Source organism: Equus przewalskii, chromosome 17, assembly GCF_037783145.1.
Source record: "Equus przewalskii isolate Varuska chromosome 17, EquPr2, whole genome shotgun sequence".
In the NCBI taxonomy this organism is placed as follows: Eukaryota; Metazoa; Chordata; class Mammalia; order Perissodactyla; family Equidae; genus Equus; species Equus przewalskii.
This window is the reverse complement of record NC_091847.1, coordinates 32920136-32940480: the sequence shown is the minus strand read 5'-3', so window position 1 is coordinate 32940480 and position 20345 is coordinate 32920136. Positions and strand designations below refer to the sequence as shown.

Here is a 20345-nt window from a genome sequence, read left to right as displayed (position 1 = left end):
CCATGTCTAACATCAAAGAGCGAGGAAGGGCAATCCCCCCATGTGCCTGCCTGAATTGAGAAGAACAAGGCATACTGGTGAGCAGTACTAATGTCTATCATGTGAGAAACAGCAAGAAAAAATAAATATATGAAGATATTCTTAGAATGGGGTGAGTGCTATTAAGGTGGAGTAATGGGGTGCTGGAATAACGATTCACTGTGGGGGAGGGGAGGAACAAATTTAGACTGGGTGATCAGAAACAGTCTCTGAAGGGCGCATTTGAGTGGAGATTCCATTGCCGACAAGGAGACAGCTAAGTGAAGATCAGGGAGGAACTGACCAGGCCTGGGCACAGAACCAAGGCCAGGAAAAGCCCCCAGGCTGGATGGCTCGTCCACCTCATCAGAACCAGGGGAGTGAGGACAGTGCTAGGGGATTTGTCAGAGAAAGCAGATCAAGGCCATTTTGGTTTCCTGGTGAGGAATATAAATTGAATTTAAAGTGCAACAGGAATATGATGAAATGTTTAAACAGAGATCAGTCCTGATTTATGTTTTAAAAATATCATATCCAGAATGAATTGTAGGGGAATAAGGCAGAACGCAGACTTGATCTGGGTGGTGGAGATGGAGTTGGGGGGAGTGTGTAGTTTATGGGATGTACTGACAGAGCTATGGAAAAGAGAAATCAAGGAAGACAAGCAGGAGCCAGGAGCTTGAGCTCTCAGGTGGGTAGTGCTACTGTGTACTGAGGAGGAAGAAAGGGAGGAAGGAGAGTTCTGCTTGCTCTTGTTAAATTTCACATGTTTATTAGTCAAGTGGGCTTTTAGGTATAGGAATCTGAAGATAAAATATAAATTGGGCAATTACACATAGATCTACCTTGCTCTGTTTTAAAATATTCATAGTCTTAAGCCTTATAGATGTGTCATCGGCCATATAATAAATAGGTCTATTCATGGATTCTGGATTATTCATGCTAGCCTGGTGCTCCAGTGGTTAAGATTCTGTGCTCTCACCGCTGCCTCCTGGGTTTGTTTCTTGGTCAGGGAACCACATCACCTGTCTCAAAGCTATGCCACCAGTATTTTGAATATCAGCAGGGTCACCCGTGGTGGACAAGTTTCAGCGGAGCTTCCAGAATAAAACAGACTAGGAAGAAGGACCCAGCCAGACCCAGCAGGTTCAGCTCTGCTGAGCACAGGGTTGCTGGGAGATGGAATCAACCGGATTGTACTAACAACAAATTCATGGATTAACTGGGTGGATTCCAGTTTTTAAAAAAATTATTATGTTTATTACAAGCAATGCACAATTAAAATTTCAGTACAACATCTTAGCTCCAACTGTGCACTATAGCTTCAGTTCTGAAAGTGGAATTGCTAAGTCTAAGAATATGTGCATTTTGTATGCTTTTTTGCACTTTACATTTTGAAAGGGACCAATTCCTTAGGAATATCTGCACCCACCTACGCCTGCAGCAATATTCATGCTTCCTCACACCCTGCCTAACACTGGATATTATCACACTTAGATTTTTGCCCATCTAACCGTGGAAAAGGGATGCCATTATGATTTCAATTTGTATTTCTTTACTCATATTTGCCAGCCATTTGCCTTACGTCCTCAAGCTGTCTTTGACTTTGAAACTATGTATGTAGATTCCCTGTGTCCCCGCAGGTGTCAGAATCAGGAGTCTGAGTATAAGGTGGACGGGGTGGTGAGCTCTCTGTTGGCAGGGACCGTGCGCTTTTCATCCTGCGCACCTGGCCGCGGCCGGCGACTGACCCTAGGCTGGGCCGGGCAGGTGACAAGGAGAAAGGAGTGTGGTGTGGTGAGAAAACGACGGGGGAGCAAATGAGGGTGTAGGAAGGGCTACCCAGATTCTCCTGAGCACAGGGCAGACCCAGCACCCGGGGAACCCCCGAATCACACCAGGGGCTTCCTCGGCCTCTCTCCAGTGCTCTTTCAGAAGTCGCGAAACCTCCGAGGGCGGCCCGGCTGGCGAGGGCAGCAGCTGTCCCGGGTCCCAGCTCCCAGCCCCGAGGCCATGACGCCGAAGTACAGCCGGGTGGCGTGGAGGGGCCGCCCTTTTCTCGCCTCGTCTCCTAGCGAGCGGAAACAAAAAAACCGAAACCAAAACCTGCCTGCAAAGCCCTCACCCGGTCGCCCGCACTCCGCTAGAGTCGGGCGCTGACGGCCGCCGAGGGCGCACTTCTCCTCCGCCATGGCAAGTTGCTTTTGCTTTGGATTTTGCAGGGCAGGGTCGTCCCGGTCCCCTCGCCACGGTCCCCCCGAAGGACGCGGAGCCGGGTGGGGGCTGGCGCGGGTGCAGGGCTGACCCGAGCGGCGCGCGGAGGGGCCCGCGGCTGGAGGAGAGGCGCCACCCCGGAGGTCATCCGGCCCGCGCCCCTCGCCCTGCCTCTGCGCCCTGCAGGGTGGGCGCTGTGCGCGCTGAAATTCACAGCAGGCGGGCGAGAGAGGCGCGCGGCCGCCCCCGACCCGGTGCCCCGTCGTCAGGGACGCAGCGGTTTGGTCGAGGGGTCGCTTTGCAGGCTGTGTTAGTGCTTAACAGTTGTCCACGCCTTGGGGAACAAGAGCAGAGTAAATGGAGGCCCCAGTTTCCTTTCGAAAAGGGCCAATAAGAAGGCTTCGAGCCAAGGACGCAAGTTAGGGCGGCATCCTCACGTCTTGTCTGCCTTAGTGGAGACTCTTCTCTTTTGTGGCCTTAGTTTTCTCTCCAGATACAAAGGGCTCTGTGTTTTCACCATCTGTGCTGGCTAGCGAGAACAGTTTGCAAATTCAAGAGTTAGTCTTCCGTGTTCTTTCCAGCAAGTGTCTGAAGGCAGTGGCAGGGCCTGGAATTTCTGCTCACAAATGCTAGGGTCTCAGAAATGCAAGAGCCGTTGTGAGATGCAGATGCGATTTTGTTTACCTGGTGGCAGTAAAGGCAACGTCAGTGAGAATAACTGATTTTAAGAAAAGAAATAGAAGCGAACACAGTGAGTGAATGTAATTATTTGTCGCTAGTGCCGTACTTACAAAAGTAAACGCATTTTTTTCCTTATATCTTTTTGTTTTCTGATTCACTGGTCGAAAGTCTCATGAAATATACCATTTACAGGGAAAATGCCATCACTTTAATACCTCTTGGCCCAAATCCAGCTTTTGTTTCAAAATCCTGTATCTCAATGTGGTGATTCCAGAAAACATCTCTTTTTCTTCTTAATCGTGGATAGAAGAGATTAATAGCCATCATTGTTCATTATTAACCTCAATAAAAGTATATGTGTTTGCCACACTGTCTTAAACTTAGGAAAGAAAGTTAAAGAAGAATATTGCAGGTGTTGAAATAATTCCTTAGCTGATTCATAAAAATTAGTGACTTCTTACAAAACAAGACTGTACCTTTACTGGTATAATTTTCTTACATTCTCCTTCCTAAAAATAGTGGCTCAAGGAGAAGTTCCTTTGATTTAAAAGATAAGTTAAATGTAGACAGTTGAATAAAGAAATACGGTTTTAGTATTGATGAGGCTAGAGGTGGAGTAAGATTTTCTGAATTTAAATTGATTGAAGGTTTTTCTATGATGAAGAGCAGAAATGAAGCTAATTCAGCAGCCGTTTACCCGTTGAGGCTGGCGTGGACTGTGAGAGCCAGCTGTTGTATAGTAAATCAAGATGCATCTCTTTGGAAATAAAATTCCCTGAAAATCTGAAAAATCCCTTTCGTCGCTTTTTCCTCTTCTAGGAAGAACTATTTTGGGATAATTATACCTTACTACTTGGGGCTAGGATGGAGGAACACTTCTATATATTTTTACTGTTTCCTATGCAATCAAGTTGTCCCTGAATATTTTAAGAAACTTTTCCTCCGTTACAAATACCTTGCATAACAAATAGTACATAGATTATTATGGGTTTCACCTTCAGGAGACACTCCCTTTGTTTTATCTGTCTCAACATGAGCCATTTTCATCCCCCACCCCTCTGTCCCTTTGTTCTGGCTGTGAACTCTTTTGCATTTTTAATTAAATTTGACCATTAATTAAAATTTGACCTCAGCCTTCAAGGCTTCTCTTTCGTAGAAGTCTTTGACTGCTTTAGCCAGAACTGATCTCACTTCATAATCCCAGATGGCATTTATTGTACATTTTAGTGCTTTATTGTGAATGATTTTATTTATTTATTTAAAAAAGTTTTTTTTTTTAATTTTTATTTTTTTGGATGTACATCATATTTCGAATTCTGTATACATTACATCATGTTCACCACCCGAACACTAATTATAGTGCATCCCCTCACATGTGACCCTAATCACCCCTTTTGCCCTCCCCCCTCCTCCCTTCCCCAATGGTAACCACCAGTCCAATCACCAATGCTGTGTTTTTTTTTTTTTGTCGTTTTTATCTTCTACTTATGAGTGAGATCATATGGTATTTGACTTTCTCCCTCTGACTTATTTCACTCAGCATAATACTCTCAAGGTCCATCCATGTTGTCACAAATGGCCGGATCTCGTCATTTCTTATGGCTGAGTAGTAGTCCATCGTGCATAGATACCACATCTTCTTTATCCATTCGTCCCTTGATGGGCACCTAGGTTGCTTCCAAGTCTCGGCTATTGTGTATAATGCCGCAATGAACATAGGGGTGCAAGTATCTTTATGTCTTTGTGTTTTCAGGTTCTTTGGATAAATACCCAGCAGTGGGGTAGCTGGATCATATGGTAGATCTACCCTTAATTTTCTGAGGATACTCCATACTGCTTTCCATAGTGGCTGCACCAGTTTGCACTGCCCCCAGCAGTCCATAAACGTGTGGGTTTACTTCTGGGCTCTCAATTTTGTTCCATTGATCTGTGTGTCTGTTTTTGTGCCAGTACCATGCTGTTTTGGTTACTATGGCTTTGTAGTATATTTTGAAATCGGGGAGTGTGATACCTCCAGCTTTGTTCTTTTTTCTCAGGAATCCTTTGCCTATTCGGGGTCTTTTGTTGTTCCATATAAATTTTAGGATTCTTTGTTCTACTTCTGTGAAAAATGCTGTTGGAACTTTGATAGGGATTATGTTGAATCTATAGATTGCTTTAGGAAGCATGGACATTTTAACGATGTTAATTCTTCCAATCCAAGAGCATGGAATATCTTTCCATTTCTTTGTATCTTCTTCAATTTCTTTCAACAATGTTTTATAGTTTTCGGTGTACAGATCTTTCACCTCTCTGGTTAAGTTTATTCCTAGGTATTTTATTCTTTTTGTTGCAATTGTAAATGGGATTGTATTCTTAATTTCTCTTTCTGCTACTTCATTGTTAGTGTATAGAAACACAACCGATTTTTGTACATTGATTTTGTATCCTGCAACTTGACTGTATTCCTTTATTATTTCTAAAAGTTTTTTAGTGGACTCTTTAGGGTTTTCTAGATATAAAAGCATGTCATCTGCAAAGAGTGACAGTTTCACTTCCTCTTTTCCAGTGTGGATCCCTTTTATTTCTTTTTCTTGCCTGATTGCTCTGGGTAGGACTTCCAATACTATGTTAAATAAGAGTGGTGACAGTGGGCATCCTTGTCTGGTTCCTGTTCTTAGAGGCATAGCTTTCAGTTTTTCTCCATTGAGAATGATATTTGCTGTGGGTTTGTCAAATATGGCCTTTATTATGTTGAGATATTTTCCTTCTATACCCATTTTATTTAGAGTTTTTATCATAAATGGATGCTGTATCTTGTCAAATGCTTTCTCTGCATCTATTGACATGATCATGTGATTTTTATTCTTCATTTTGTTAATATGGTGTATCACGTTGATAGATTTGCGGATGTTGAACTATCCCTGCATCCCCAGAATGAAACCCACTTGATTATGATGTATGATCTTTTTAATGTATTGTTGTATTTGATTTGCTAGTATTTTGTTGAAGATTTTTGCATCGATGTTCATCAGTGATATTGGCCTGTAATTTTGTCTTTTTGTGTTGTCCTTGTCTGGTTTTGGTATCAGGATAATGTTTGCTTTGTACAAGGAGTTAGGAAGCCTCCCCTCCTCTTTCATCTTTTGGAAGAGTTTGAGAAGAATAGGTATTAAGTCTTCTTTGAATGTTTGGTAGAATTCACCAGGGAAGCCATCTGGTCCTGGACTTTGATTTTTTGGGAGGTTTTGATTGCTGTTTCGATCTCCTTACTGGTGATCGGTCTATTCAAATTTTCTACATCCTCTTGGTCCAGTTTTGGAAGGTTGTATGCTTCTAAGAATTTATCCAGTTCTTCTAGATTATCCAATTTGTTGGCATATAGCTTTTCGTAGTATTCTCTTATTCTCTTTTGTATTTCTGAGGTGTCCGTTGTAATCTCTCCTCTTTCATTTCTGATTTTATTTATTTGAGCCTTCTCTCTTTTTTTCTTGGTGAGTCTAGTAGCTAAGGGTTTGTCAATTTTGTTTATCTTTTCAAAGAACCAGCTGTTGGTTTCATTAATTTTTTCTATTTTTTTTAGTCTTTATTTCATTTATTTCTGCTCTGATTTTTATTATTTCCTTCCTTCTGCTGATTTTGGGCTTTGTTTGTTGTTCTTTTTCCAGTACTTTTAGGTGCGCTTTTAGATTGTCTATTTGGGATTTTTCTTCTTTGTTGAGGTAGGCCTGAATTGCTATAAACTTCCCTTGTAGAACCACGTTTGCTGTATTCCACAGATTTTGGCATGTCGTGTTTTCATTTTCATTTGTCTACAGGAATTTTTTGATTTCTTCTTTGATTTCTTCATTGACCCAATCATTGTTCAGTAGCATTTTGTTCAATCTCCACATTTTTGTGGCTTTTCTGGTTTTCTTTCTGTAGTTGATTTCCAGTTTCATACCTTTGTGGTCAGAAAAGATGCATGGTATTATTTCGATCTTCTTAAATTTATTGAGGCTTGTTTTGTGGCCTAATATGTGATCAATCCTGGAGAATGTTCCATGGGCATGTGAAAAGAATGTGTATTCTGTGGTTTTTCGATGGAATGTTCTGTATATATCTACTAAGTCCATCTGGTCTAATGTGTCCTTTAAGGCGAGTGTTTCCTTATTGATCTTCTGTTTGGATGATTTATCCTTTGGTGTAAGTGGAGTGTTAAAGTCCCCTACTATTATTGTGTTACTGTCTATTTCTCCTCTTACGTCTTGTAATAATTGCTTTATATATTTAGGTGCTCCTATGTTGGGTGCGTAGATATTTACAAGTGTTATATTTTCTTGTTGGATTGTTCCCTTTATCATTATGTAGTGCCCGTCTTTGTCTCTTATTACAGTTTTTGATTTAAAGTCTATTTTGTCTGATATTAGTATTGCTACCCCTGCTTTCTTTTCTTTGCCATTTGCATGGAATATCTTTTTCCATCCTTTCACTTTCAGTTTGTGTCTGTAGGTCTGAAGTGTGTCTCTTGTATGCAGCATATAAATGGATCTTGTTTTTTTATCCAGTTGGCCACCCTGTGGCATTTGATTGGAGCATTTAGTCTATTGACATTTAAAATAGCTATTGATAAATATGTATTTATTGCCATTTTGTCACTTTTTCTCTTTTTTGGGTGTTTTAGTAGTTCTTCTCAGTTCCTTTCTTTTTCTCTTGCTCTCTTCCCTTGTGGTTTGATGGCTATCTTTAGTAATATGTTTGATTTCTTTTGTCTTACTTTTTTTCCTGCTTGTTACAGGTTTCTGGTTTGTGGTTACCATGAGGATCCTATTTAATATACTATGCATATAACAGTCTATATTGAGTAGATAGACTCTTTAGCTTGACCTCTTTCTAAAAGCTCTGCTTTTTCACTCCCCTCCTCCCACATTATATGTTTTTCACATCGTGTATAGTCTTTAGTTTAGCGTGTGTCTATCCATTACCCTCTTATCATTGAAACAGGTGATTTTAGTACATTTGTCTTTTAACCTTCATATTATCTTCAGAGGTAGTTGATCTGCTGCCTTTACTATACTTTTACCTTACAAGTGATTTTATTGCCTGTTTTTTGTTGTTGTTTTGGGTTTTCTGATAATTTTTTTTTTAATCTCTATTTGTGGTCATTGCTTTCCCACTTAAATAAGTCCCTTCAGCATTTCTTGCAGAACTCGTTTCTTGGTGATAAACTCTTTAATTTTTGCTTGTCTGGGAAGCTCTTTATCTCTCCTTCCAATCTGAATGACAGCCTTGATGGATAGAGTATTCTTGGTTGCAGGTTTTTTCCTTTTAGCACTTTAAATATGTTGTGCCATTCTCTTCTCACCTATAGGGTCTCGGCTGAGAAGTCTGCTGACAGCCTGATGGGCTTCTCTTTATATGTCACTTGTGGCCTTTCTCTTGCTGCTTTTAGGATTCTCTCTGTCTTTAATTTTAGACATTTTGATATAATATGTCTTGGTGTGGGCCTCTTTGGGCTTCTCTTGATTCGAGCTCTCTGTGCTTCCTGAACTTGGATGTCTGTTTCCTTCCTAAGGTGAGGAAAATTTTCGTCTATTATTTTGACAAATAAATTTTCTGCCCCTTTGTCTCTCTCTTCTCCTTCTGGGACCCCTATAATCCGAATGTTAGCACGCTTGATATTGTCCCAGAGTTCCCTTACACTGTTCTCATTCTGTCTAATTCTTTTTTCTCTTTTCTGTTCTGCTTGGGTGATTTCCTCTAGTCTTTCATCCAGCTTGCTGATCCGTTCTTCTGCTTCCTCTACTCTGCTATTGAGTCCCTGTAGTGAGTTTCTCATTTCGAGTATTGTATTCTTCATTTCTGATTTTTTTTTATGTCTTCCAGTTCTTTGCTGATGTGCTCACTGTATTCATCCATTCTTCTCCGCATATTTGTGAGCATCCTCATTATATTTTGTTTGAATTCTTTGTCCAGTAGGTCGCTATTTTCTGTTTCACTTAGTTCTTTTTCTGGGGTTTTGTATTATTCCCTTGCTTGGAAAGTATTCCTTTGCCTCCTCATTATGCCTCCTTCTCTGTGCTATTTTCTTTGTACTAGGTGAGTCGGCTATGTCTTCTGATCTTGGAGAAGTGGCCTTATGTATGAGATGCCTTATGAGGCCCAGGAGTGTGCTTCCCTCTCGTCAGCAGTCCATAAGAACCAGGAGTGACCCCTTTGTGGACTACTTGTGTCCTTCTGCTGTGGCAGGGTTGCTCCCACTGCAGATACCCAGGGAGTCTGATCTTTCCTTCCCTGGCTAGCTGTTTGTAAATCCGGTCTGGGGGGGACCTCAGCACTGTTGGCTACAAAGTCTATCAGCACACTCTTATTGCAGTTGTCCTCTTAATTGGGTTGGTACCCAGTGTAGCTGGTTGCTAGGCTTAGGGGCTACAGTTGTGATAGGCCTGAGGCCAACAAGGCTGTTGTCAGTTCTGTTAGGAGTGCAGCTGAGTGGTATGGGGGCACTCAATTGTTTCAGGCTTTGGAAGGAGGGGCTGATCCTTTTTATGGCTATTTGTGAAGCACAAGTCTTCTGCCGCTGATAAGCCTCACCCCCCACCAGACCACATACACAGTCAACCCAGTCCTGGTCCGTGCACACTTCTCAGCCCCCTGGAGCGTACCCCAATGCCACACTGCAGAGGACCCCACTTCTGCCCCAATGCCCCCCACAGTTCACCTGGCCCTCACACAAGCCCTGCCCCACAGAGGCAGACACCCTTGCCTGCCTGTAGAGGATCAAGGCACTCAGTCAATGCAGGCTGAAAAGTAGCCTGAGGGCTTGCTGTTAGGTGGGGCCGGTCCCTAGGGCGGGTTGCCTGCCCTGGCTGAACTGAATTAAATCCGTGCTCTAGTGGGTGTGGCAGACCCCTGGGCTAGCAGCCCAAGGAATGCACTTCAATGGCCCCCACCCGGTGTCCATATCAGCACGCCTGCACCAGCTCAGAACAATGGCCCCCACCAATGTCTCAGTCTCCGGAGAGGATCCTCCTCTCACCAAGATGCCCCCAGAGCCCACCAGGTGAGTCTCGGTTCACCAAAGGACAGTCATCCTTCTCTCTGGTGATTTTAGGTTGCTGCAATGACTGAGTTTGTGCGTGGGCCCTTTAAGACCCGGATCTTTTCGGCTTTTGGACGATAGCTTTTCTGGGATGTCCTTGCTGCAGTTATTAGCCAGCAAAGCCAGACAGTAAGACCCCCCTCTCAGTTGGGCTGAGTCTGAAGGATGGTTATAGCAGTATTGCCCCCGCTCTGGACCTCACTCCTCCAGGGAGGGCTGCATACCCTAGGTTGGCTCCCGCCTGGCCAGCTGAGAAGCTCCGCTGCTCCCAAAGGTGGCTTTTTTCCTCTCTGGCCGGAGTTACTGCCTCTTCTGCCTTCGTCAGGACTGTCCCTTGTCGTGGGGGTTCTTTTTATGCAGTTTTCAGTTTTCAATCCAGGGTGATTCTTCCCAAAATTGTTGTAACCTAGTTGTGTTCATGGGAGGAGGCGAGTTCAATGTCTCCTCACGGCGCCATCTTGACAAGATCTGGTTTGTGAATGGTTTTATAACCTTCTCAAATTGTTGGATGTTGGTCTGTTTCCTCTTGTAGAGAATTAGGTCTCCCTCTTTCTGTGCCTACCAAGCTCAGTTGAAATGATTTATTTCTGTGTCTCAGAATTTGTGTATGTGACATATTTATTTATGTCTTATCTATAAGGTAGGTTTTTTTTTTTTTTTATGTTGGTAATCCCACAGCCTATCCAAGTGCTCCACACATAGTAAATGCTCAGTAAGTTTTTGTGGTGGAACTGAATTTTAGGGCAAGGGGTATACTTTATTGGTTTATGTGTGTCATCTGTGGTACTTAGCATATTGTCAGGTGTACTGAGTTTGTTATTGATTAACTCATTAAAAAGATACTATATATTCTAAGAAATGCCATTGTAGACTGTGAGCTTAAAAGCACTGTTTCATCAGACGGGTACATTTGCCACTTTATTTTAATAGCTACAGGTGAAATACCAAAGAGCTGCTGAGAGGATACGTATCCTGGAGGGAGTCATCATTGACTTCAGTCATTTTCTATTGAGTTCCTACTATGCTAAATGAGGATTTCACTCAAGTAACCTCTAACTTCTTCTCTCACCTTCCAAATTTGAAAGTTTTAATACTATTTTAAATTTTATGGATTATTTTTGTAACTTCCATATCATACTTAAAATTTTGATAGGATTATATGATTCTCTGTAATATAAGAGGAGATTATTCTATCTTTTTCTCAACGTCTTTTCTGCTTTTATTCTTACATTGACAGAGTTGAATGTTTCCATTTTATTCTGTAATTATATTTTAGTCTTTGGAATTTTGAAGACTTAACAGAATTAGTCTAAAAGTTAAAACTAATGAGAGTCTTTACATTCTTTGGCAAGCAGTACACACTGTTTACAGCAGGGCCTCCCAGTGTGCTGAGATTTTTTTCTTTGTTTGGTCCAATGTCGTGTGTATTTTTCTTTTTCTACTTATAGGAAAATGTTTCTAGCAGCTGGGTCAAATGGATTCTCTTTTTTTCTGGTATTCCAGAATTTACTTCAAATCATGCCACGCTTCAGTCTGCTATTGATCTTTAGGCTGGATCCCCTTTGAATGCCAGAAAAGGTGGGGGGACTTGCTCTGGGGTGCCAGCACCCATACTAGCAGGTCAGATTCTCTCTAGAGTGCTCATTCAGTTCTTTTGTTGTTATTGTTGTTGGGAAAGATTTGCTCTGAGCTAGCATCTGTTGCCAATCTTCCCCACTCTCTCTCTTTTTCTTCTTCCCCAAAGCCCCAGTACGTAGTTGTGTATTCTAGTTGTAAGTCTTAGTTCTTCTGTGTAAGCCACCACCACAGCATGGCTACTGACAGATGAGTGGTGTGGTTCCATGCCTTGGAACTGAACCTGGGCTGCTGAAGCAGAGTGCGCCAAACTTTACCCATGAGGCTGTCAGGTCCAGCTCCAGTTATTTTTTTAAAGTAAAGTAATCCTCAAGTTTTTTCCCTGAGGTTGTGGCCCAGCTGCCTTCATTGTAGTATGTGTGGTGTGTGTTCAAGTGTGTGTGTGTGCATTGGGGGTAGGGATTGTGGAGCGACAACTGGAGCAGCTGTTTTGCTATTAGCCTTACAACTAATCTTTCTATTATGGGTGCCTTTTTTTATTTCTGAGATTTTTCCACAAAGGTTGTCACCTTCTCCCTATGATCCCCTTTCCTATTCTGGGTTAGCTCCTGCCCTTTGTCTCATCCTTCCACATACTTCTGTGTGTTTTTGGTCTTCCAGAAATTTGTTGAAATCTCTCCTTTGCTGATTGCTTCCCTTAACTGAGTTTGTTCTCTTTTTTCCTCCTTTTACTTCTATCTTAAGCTGCTCTTGGGATGGACAGGATACAGTGTGTGTGCTTATATTGTCTTCTTGACCTTTCTTCTTTTTTTCGAGTATAGAGTCCTCTGAACTGAAAGCCCAAAACATCTTTGTGGTCTATGAACCATTACTTGGGCCTATGAGACATCTTGTCCTCCCTGGGGGTAATTTAGGGTAGATTATGTCTGAGCTCTAAGCTCTAGTAGAATCAGGCTGGACTAACTATATAAGCATTGGGAGAGGCTTATAGGTCCATTTTCCTAAATGGGACCTGGGAACAAATAAAAGCATTTAAATAGAAGCCCCTTAACTGGATAATACGAGAAAGTTCAAAGAGAGTGAGCCCAGGGAAGGATCTTCTTGCGTTTGATAGTCTGTGTCCAGTGAGGTGGCAGAGTCTGCGATAGCATGTACTCTCAGTGGTTGAATTCCATCTCAGAGATGTGCTGGAAGGCAGGATTTACTCCACTGCAGCTCCATTGTAATTGACAGGGTTTGATTTTTTTATGGTGACTTTTTCCTGATTCTGGCAAAAAAAGTAGGGGATGTGTTTCTGATTGACTTATGTACTTTGGACTCTACAATCAAGAAAACATACAGCGCCATCTCCAAACTACCATATTTCTTGGTTAGCTTGACTTTTTAAAAAATTTTAATTGAAGAAATTTATCTCTTGATCTTTTCCTTGGTGACTTCCATTACTTTTAGGCATTTCTAAAATCAGACAAATGTTAACCAATGTTTTCCATTTATTAAAAAAATGAAGGGTTCACTTTTCTATATTTAATTCTCAAACTCATGTAGAGTTTATATTGGAATATGGTGTGAGGCAAGGATCTATCCTTAGTATTTTTTTTTCAAATATCTAGTCAGCTGTACTGGCACCTTTATTGAATAAAATAACCTCTCTCACTGGTGTGTGATGTTGCCTATATTAAGTAGAATCTTATATATTTAAAGAGTAACCTACTATTTCTCTTGCAGGCATCAGTTTTGAATGTCAAGGAATCCAAAGCTTCTGAAAGAACGGTTGTAGTTGCTGGTCTTCCAGTTGCCCTTTTTAGTGATGAATTACTGGCCATATTAGTGAAGAGTCACTTCCAAGATGTTAAGAATGAGGGTGGAGTTGTTGAAGGTGTGATATATCCAACAAGAACCAAGGGCGTGGCATATGTAACATTCAGAGAGAAAAAAGGTATTTCTAAATCAGATTTTTGTAATCTTAGAAATACTTCTGCAATGAAATTAAAAATCAAATTTCATTAAAATGATTCATGGGATTGGTAAAGTTTAAAATAGCGTTAAAGGAAGTTATTCTATTCTGAATGTAAAAGTGGCACAGTATTGCATTAGCAAGAGTATATGTGAAAATGGCTCATGATAGAGTTGCTAGTGATGACAAATTCTTGAAGACTTTCTTTTTGTATTTGGAGTTTGTTTACATCTTGGGATAAAAGTGATACATTTTACTGTAGAAAACCTAGAAAAAAAAAGCCCACAAAAATGATCTATAATCTCACAAACAAGATAACTACTTTGGGAATTTTGAGGTGGCTTCCAGCAATATGGTCATGCACATGACACTGCATAATGATATTTCGGTCAACAACAGACCCCATATCCAACGGTGGTCCCATAAGGTTAGTTCCATCTAGCCTGGGTGTGTAGTAGGCTATACCATCTAGGTTTCTGTAAGTACACTCTATGATGTTCGCACAGCGATGAAATTACCTAACAACGAGTTTCTCAGAACGTATCCCTGTCATTAAATGACATATGACCGTATAATTATACCAGTTGCTTCTCTTTGTTCAAACAAACAAATGGATATTCTAATACAGTATCTGCTTTATTACTGGTAAAATTGGACTGGAGAAATGTGGTTTGGATCTGAGATCAGATTGAGCCATTCTGTTCCCCATCCCCATCCCTGACATAGGTGAGGAAGTTGGGTCTGCAGAGCATAATCACTCCTCCAGCTTCCTGGAAGGGGGCAGCCTTCTTTACAGCTTAGTGGCTGGCAGAATAAATAGCCAGAGAAAGATGAGTCTCCATGCCAGCATCTTGGAGGTGAAAGTACCACTTGGGAGTAAGAGAAGAAACATTGCTCTGCTTGAAGGAAGGCAGGGTCCAGAGAGAGATCCAAGACATGGATTATCAGTACCTTTATTTATCACCGTTAGTTAAGTCATTTCTTCTCAATGGGAATGTTCAGGTAAGGGATGGCGGGAAAGGTTCCTTATTATTTCTTTAAGGGGATCCTAGTGTTTTTGGAAGTTAATATATTATACATTGAAGTGGTAACTCAGAGAAAAAGAGGACTCATTCATTCATTTATTCACAAATATTTATTGAGCACCTATTATTTGCCAGGCACCATTCTAGGCCTTGAGGATATAGCAAGGAATGAAATAGATAAAATGTTTTCTTTCATGAAGCATATATCTGTGGAGGTGGACAGATAATAAACAAGCAAATAAATGGTAATATAATATGTTGGGTGCTTCATTTACTTGCATATTCATATATTATTTATAAACTTATTTATGTGTATTTATATTTATTTGTATGTTAATATATGAATGCTATGAAAAAATATAAAGAAGAATAAAGGGATAGAATGTGATAGAGGGCGCTACTTTAGATAGAGTGGGTAGTGAAATACTCTGTTTAGGGACATTTGAGCAGAGATCTGAATGAAGTGAGGGAGTGATTCATGCAGATAAGGAGGAAGAACATTCTAGGCCAAGGGAAGGATGGGGAAAAATTCTCTGAGGAGGTAGCATGCTGAATGTTTTAAAGAACAGCAAGGAGGCCTGTGAGGCTGGAAGGAACAAGGGGGAGAGAATTAGGAGGTGCGGCTAGACGGGTAGCTGGGGCCAGCTTATGTAATTAGCTCATAGGTCAAGGCAAGGTGTGTGGGTTTTTTTCTGGGTGAGATGGGAAGCCATTGAAGGCTTTCGAGCAGAGGACTGGCAAAATGTGACCACCTTTTCTTAGATGGCCAGACCAGCAGCCGTGGGGAGAAGAGGAGCCACTAGTTGTGGCTGGTTTTGACTAGGGTGGCAGCAGGGCAGGTGATTGAGAACCGGTGGGTACTCAGGATTTGCTGATGAATTAGGTGTCATTTTCTGAGATGGGGAACACTGGAGGAAGAGTACTTTTGCGAGGGGGACAGTTATTAAAAATTGAATTTTCCCAGAGGTCACGGAGACGCCTGTTACGATAATGAAGTAGAAATTTCCACAGGCAGAAGGGAGAAAGGTTGAAGCTGAAGATAGAATTGGGAAGTGATACGTGCGGAGATGGTACCTAAAACCGTGGAAATTGTTGAGATCACCCACTGGGTGAGTGTAGGTTGGCAAAGAGGTATAAGGCCTGAGGCCTGGGGCCTGGCATCATCTAGAGAATGGGAAGAGAAGGAGAATTAGCAAAAGAGACGGAGCAGTCAGCCAGTAATTAGAGGGCAACCAAGACACTGTGGTATTCTGGATTCAAGAAGGTGAAGTCTCCTCAGGGCCATAGGTAACAGAGTGGGGGATTTACCTTTAGGTTCTTGTTTTCTATTCATATATATATCTATAGAAATCATCTAGAATATATATAGAATTCTATGTGTAGAAAATAAATAGAGAATTCCTATATAGAGAGTTGAACATCTCTATTATTATTAATTAAAATGATTATTAGTGTGTCATGCCACAAACATTTCTGATGGCAGTGTTTCCACTTAGTTGCAGAGAATGTCATCAGAAAAAAGAACCACTATCTAGAAAAGAAGGTTATACCCACTCCACTCAAAGTCTCTCATCTTAGTGAAAAGGTAAGATGTGATGCTGAACGGGTGCGGATGGTCCTGGATCCCATTTCTTCTGCAAAGTGTTCCCTGCATAGGAGACACAAAGTACCATGACTTCTAGGACAGAAAAGGCAAACTCCCTAACCTGAGTCAGTGTTAGAGGCCAAAGCTGCGCTTAACATCTTTTGGTTATTGCCTGGCCTATGTTTCATGTTTCTGCATGTCCTACTCTATGCTTTTAAAGTGACAGTGAGCTTTTATGCTGTCATGGATGATGTATCTACATAAAGACTTATTTTTGGGGAAAAAAAATCCAATTAGGGTGAACATTAAAAGGGAACTTTGGGGGCCGGCCCAGTGGCGCAGTGGTTAAGTTCGCACATTCTGCTTTGGCGGCCCAGGGCTGTGGTAGGCGTCCTACATATAAAGTAGAGGAAGATGTGCACAGATGTTAGCTCAGGGCCAGTCTTCCTCAGCAAAAAGAGGAGGATTGGCAGCAGATGTTAGCTCAGGGCTAATCTTCCTCAAAAAAAAAGAAAAAAAGAGAAAAAAAGGAACTTTGAAGAGGCAGGAAAAGTGGAAATAAGAGGCAAAGGTTTAAATTCAAAACTTTGGTTTAATACTTTATTTGGTAATAAACCCAGGTTCTGTGCAGCCATCTGATGAACTTCAAACTTGGAGGGCTCTCTAGGGGGCCCCTCTCCACAGAGCAGAACCAGGGCAGTGTTTATCTGCCGGTGCTGCTTAAGACTTTGTTTCAAAAAAGCATTCTGCCTCTACGAAATATTTGGCCACCGCTGTTTTGGGAAACACAGTGAAGGACTGTGAATCTCAAATTGAACACTGTGGCCTTGATGGGCTTGTGGGGTCCCTTTGATGAGCTGCTCTGGTGCAAGAAGACAGTCTGGTTGGTCGGTTGGGGCCAAGTTTAGGGCCACTGCTGAGGAGACAGAGAAAGTGCCAGAAAAAGAATGTGTTTATGTCATCTCCTCCACCAAGCAGTGCTGTTTTAATTTGTCTCTGTTTGATTTTAGGTCTTCAGCTCTGTAAATGCTATCCTTGATCTTTCTGTTTTTCGAAGTCAAATCGTTCTAGAAAGTCTGGTCATGGACCTGAAGAGGAAAATCCCAACTTTATGCTTCAGTTGTTTGGGACCCAGTGGAACAATCTCCGTGCGAGGATCATTTCTGGCTATGAAGAGGCTCAGAGAATCTTTGCTATCAAAAGCAAGTTCTCTTTTGGAAAAAAACAGGAATTTTATCACTGAGGGGAGAAAGTGGGATAGACAGAGCCCCAGAAGGAGTCTCCAGAGAAGTAATTCTGTGGAGCCACTCAGGCCCTCAGTACCTAAGACTAGCAGAAGTGGAGAAACGCTCATTCTCGACACAGATGTTTTCCTTTATCTGAAAAAGAAATGCAAAAGCTATGAAAGCATCCTGAAAAGTTTTCATGTTTTATGTCAGGAAAGAGTGGATGGTGAACTTACCACAATCTGTATACAAAATGCTTATGCTGTTTCTCTTCCAAACAATGAAACAAATGTGAAAAAGCTCATTGAGGAACTTTCACATGTTCTTCACTTTGAGCTTAGAAAAGAGACAATTAATTTGGAAGGAAAGGAAGCTAGAGAGAAAAGAAATATTAACGTGGCATGTGAACAACTGAGTTCGAAGTACCCTCAGGTTCTGATTAATTCTTGTAAGACACACATTGACATTATAGGATCTTCTTCTGACACTTACTCGTTTAAAAAAGAGGTCATGAAATTACTAAGGCAAAGGGTTAGGAAATGAAATCTCAGCAATAGTATGATTATGGCTGCTGTTTTCCTTGACTTAGCCATGACAATGCCATGTATGACACTAGCTTTGTACGCCTTATCTTGTTTAATCCTTACAACCATCCTTCATCGTAGGCATTGCTATCCTTATGTTATACGGGGAAGAAACTAGGATTTGGAGAGGTTGTTTGAGGTTATCCAGCTGGCAAGGAATGGGACTGGGGTAAAACCCAGTCTATCTGACTACAAAGATAATATCTAAGGTATAAAACTTTGAAAAAAGTCTCACTAAACTGTGAAGAAATCTCACTTTCTCTGCAACCCCAGATTCTTAGAAAAAGAAGTGGCCTTAATTCTAGCATATGAGAAGTTCAGATGATTATTAGGCCATTGGCAATTTCTTAACATTCACAAAGTTTGCACTTACTCCAAATAGAATAAGCATGCTGGTAAAATTCACCTGAGAAGCCACCAGATGGAGAATATTTCTGATGCGGGCAATCATTACTTGAGTAAATTCCATTGGTTCTGGATACACAGGACATTTTTACTTCAGGATATTTAGCCTAAGTAAGGGCTTACATAAAATGTTGATTCTTCTGTTTTAATTATGAAGAAAGTGTAGCATCTTTTTTTATTCCCTTTTTATTTGATAATTGTATTGTTAGAGTAACAGCATTGGAGGAGGAAGATCACGGATGACAAGAATACTAGCAAACCCTTATTCGCCAGGGATGATTTTCAGTGCCGTATGTATCTTTACTCATTCAGTCCTGATGTGAACTCTATGAGGTGGGTGCTGTCTTTATCCCCTTTTCACAGATGAGGAAGCTGAGCCCAGAGATGTAATTAACTTGCCCATGCTCGTAGTTTCTGCACTGTGCTCCCTTTTATAGAATTAGTCTCCCCAGTTCTGTTTAAACAATTGAGCAATGTTTCCTTAAAGATGACAGAGGATTTGAAAATTCTTTACTGAAGAAGGGAAGCCACAGCTTGTAAGCCATTTAGTTGTCTTTGACTCCCCTGAATTTAACTTTGGATTAAGCCAATTTTGGGTATCTGGGGCACTGTAGAGACCTCCCCCACCCCCACTTAGTGTATACATCTTGCTCAGGTCGAAGTAAACAAATGTGATTATGATGATTAGAACTGTATATATCAATAGAAAAGCATAAGGAAAATCTCTCTGTGCTTTCATTTTTCTTAGTCATCTAAATCTCAAATATTTCCATTCCAAAAATAAATAATTTCCATTTCTTTAAATATGATGTTTCATTTCTGTACGAGTAACACTTTTTGTCATGGGAAGCTGCTGTTTCTATCAAGCACCTAATAAGGTACCTTTAAGTTAAAAAGGTGCTCATTTTTGTTTTGCTTCTAGGAGTTTGTCTCAGTCTGGGTTTAATCAGGAGAGAGAAGGTGCATAGTAATTTAAACGGGAAAAGTTTAATACAAAGAATTGTTAACTGTAACGGGGATAGGGAGTAATGAGGGATTGACTAGTAAGAAATAAAGAGAACCCTAAAAAATTTGGGAGTAACAGATATAAGAAGCAGTTCAGATAGAGCACTCAAGGAAGAGTCTGCCCTCTCCTCTTCCCCAGGGCTGAGATCCAGACCTTGCTGGAGGGCGTGTGCCAGGGGATCTTGCTGGAAATCCATCCCCTAGGGTACTGGAGGAATCCCAGCCCAGGGGCATCTCACCGGGGCACTCCATTTCAAAATACCTGAGCGGGTAGCTGGGAGGAGCTGCTAGTGGCTGGGTGCTGCTGCCACCATGTGCTCCGGGTGCTCAGTGCTGGGGAGGCCTTGTGTGCTGGGGGCTGGACATTGGAGAAGCTGCTCATGCTGCAGAAACTGGGTACTGGGGGCAGCTTCCTGTGCTGAGGAGCTGGCTTCCCAGTAGCCTGCCACTTGAACACTGAAGCAGGAACAAGACTCTTTCCTCTTTTAGTGTCTCTCCAGCGCCCTCTACTGAGAAAGCTCAACAGCCTGTCAGCTACTAAGGAAAAATATTTAAAGAGCCTAGATCCATTCTTAAAGAGTAGACGCACAGGATGAGTTTAAAGCTGAGTCAATAAATTGATAACTGGTAGAGTTATATTTGATATCTGCCAAAGTTTTCATTATTCTCACAAATTTAATACCAATAGGATAGTCTTTGAACAAGGAGCTGAGGCAGAATAGTGAGGCTCATTCCATGATCTGATAAACATTGATTACTAATTGATTTACAGGTGTGGTTACAGCATCTTCTGCTTGAGAAGATTATGTACTTCAGGTGTTTTTACATATTGCTGTCCATTGTAGAGTTTGTTTAATGGCACTTTTCTTACAATATGCTAGTTGTGTAACCAATTTCTATCCTTAATAAAAACTGACTTTTTTTCAAAGTGGTAGTAGTGATTTTTATTAAAATTTATTTTTGAAGGTTACTGCTGCCCAGGCAGGTGGTGTGAATTCCATCCTGTTGTCAGG

At 41.4% G+C, this 20345-nt stretch overlaps 1 protein-coding gene across 1 annotated transcript; it reads left to right on the top strand.

Moving 5' to 3' along the window:
- Positions 1–1663: 1663 nt before the first annotated feature.
- Positions 1664–20260, top strand: RBM43 (RNA binding motif protein 43). Its single transcript, XM_070581351.1, has 4 exons — positions 1664–2211; positions 13274–13484; positions 16024–16112; positions 17123–20260. Exons 1-4 carry the CDS (start codon positions 2209–2211, stop codon positions 17879–17881), a joined length of 1062 nt encoding a protein of 353 aa, XP_070437452.1. The 5' UTR covers positions 1664–2208; the 3' UTR covers positions 17882–20260.
- The last annotated feature ends 85 nt before the right edge of the window (positions 20261–20345 follow it).

Excerpts from the sequence above, each read along its gene's own strand:
- RBM43 (XM_070581351.1), top strand. Across the intron at positions 13,485-16,023 it reads AACATTCAGAGAGAAAAAAG|TTGCAGAGAATGTCATCAGA; the intron begins GTATTTCTAAAT and ends GTTTCCACTTAG. Across the intron at positions 16,113-17,122 it reads TCTCTCATCTTAGTGAAAAG|GTCTTCAGCTCTGTAAATGC; the intron begins GTAAGATGTGAT and ends GTTTGATTTTAG.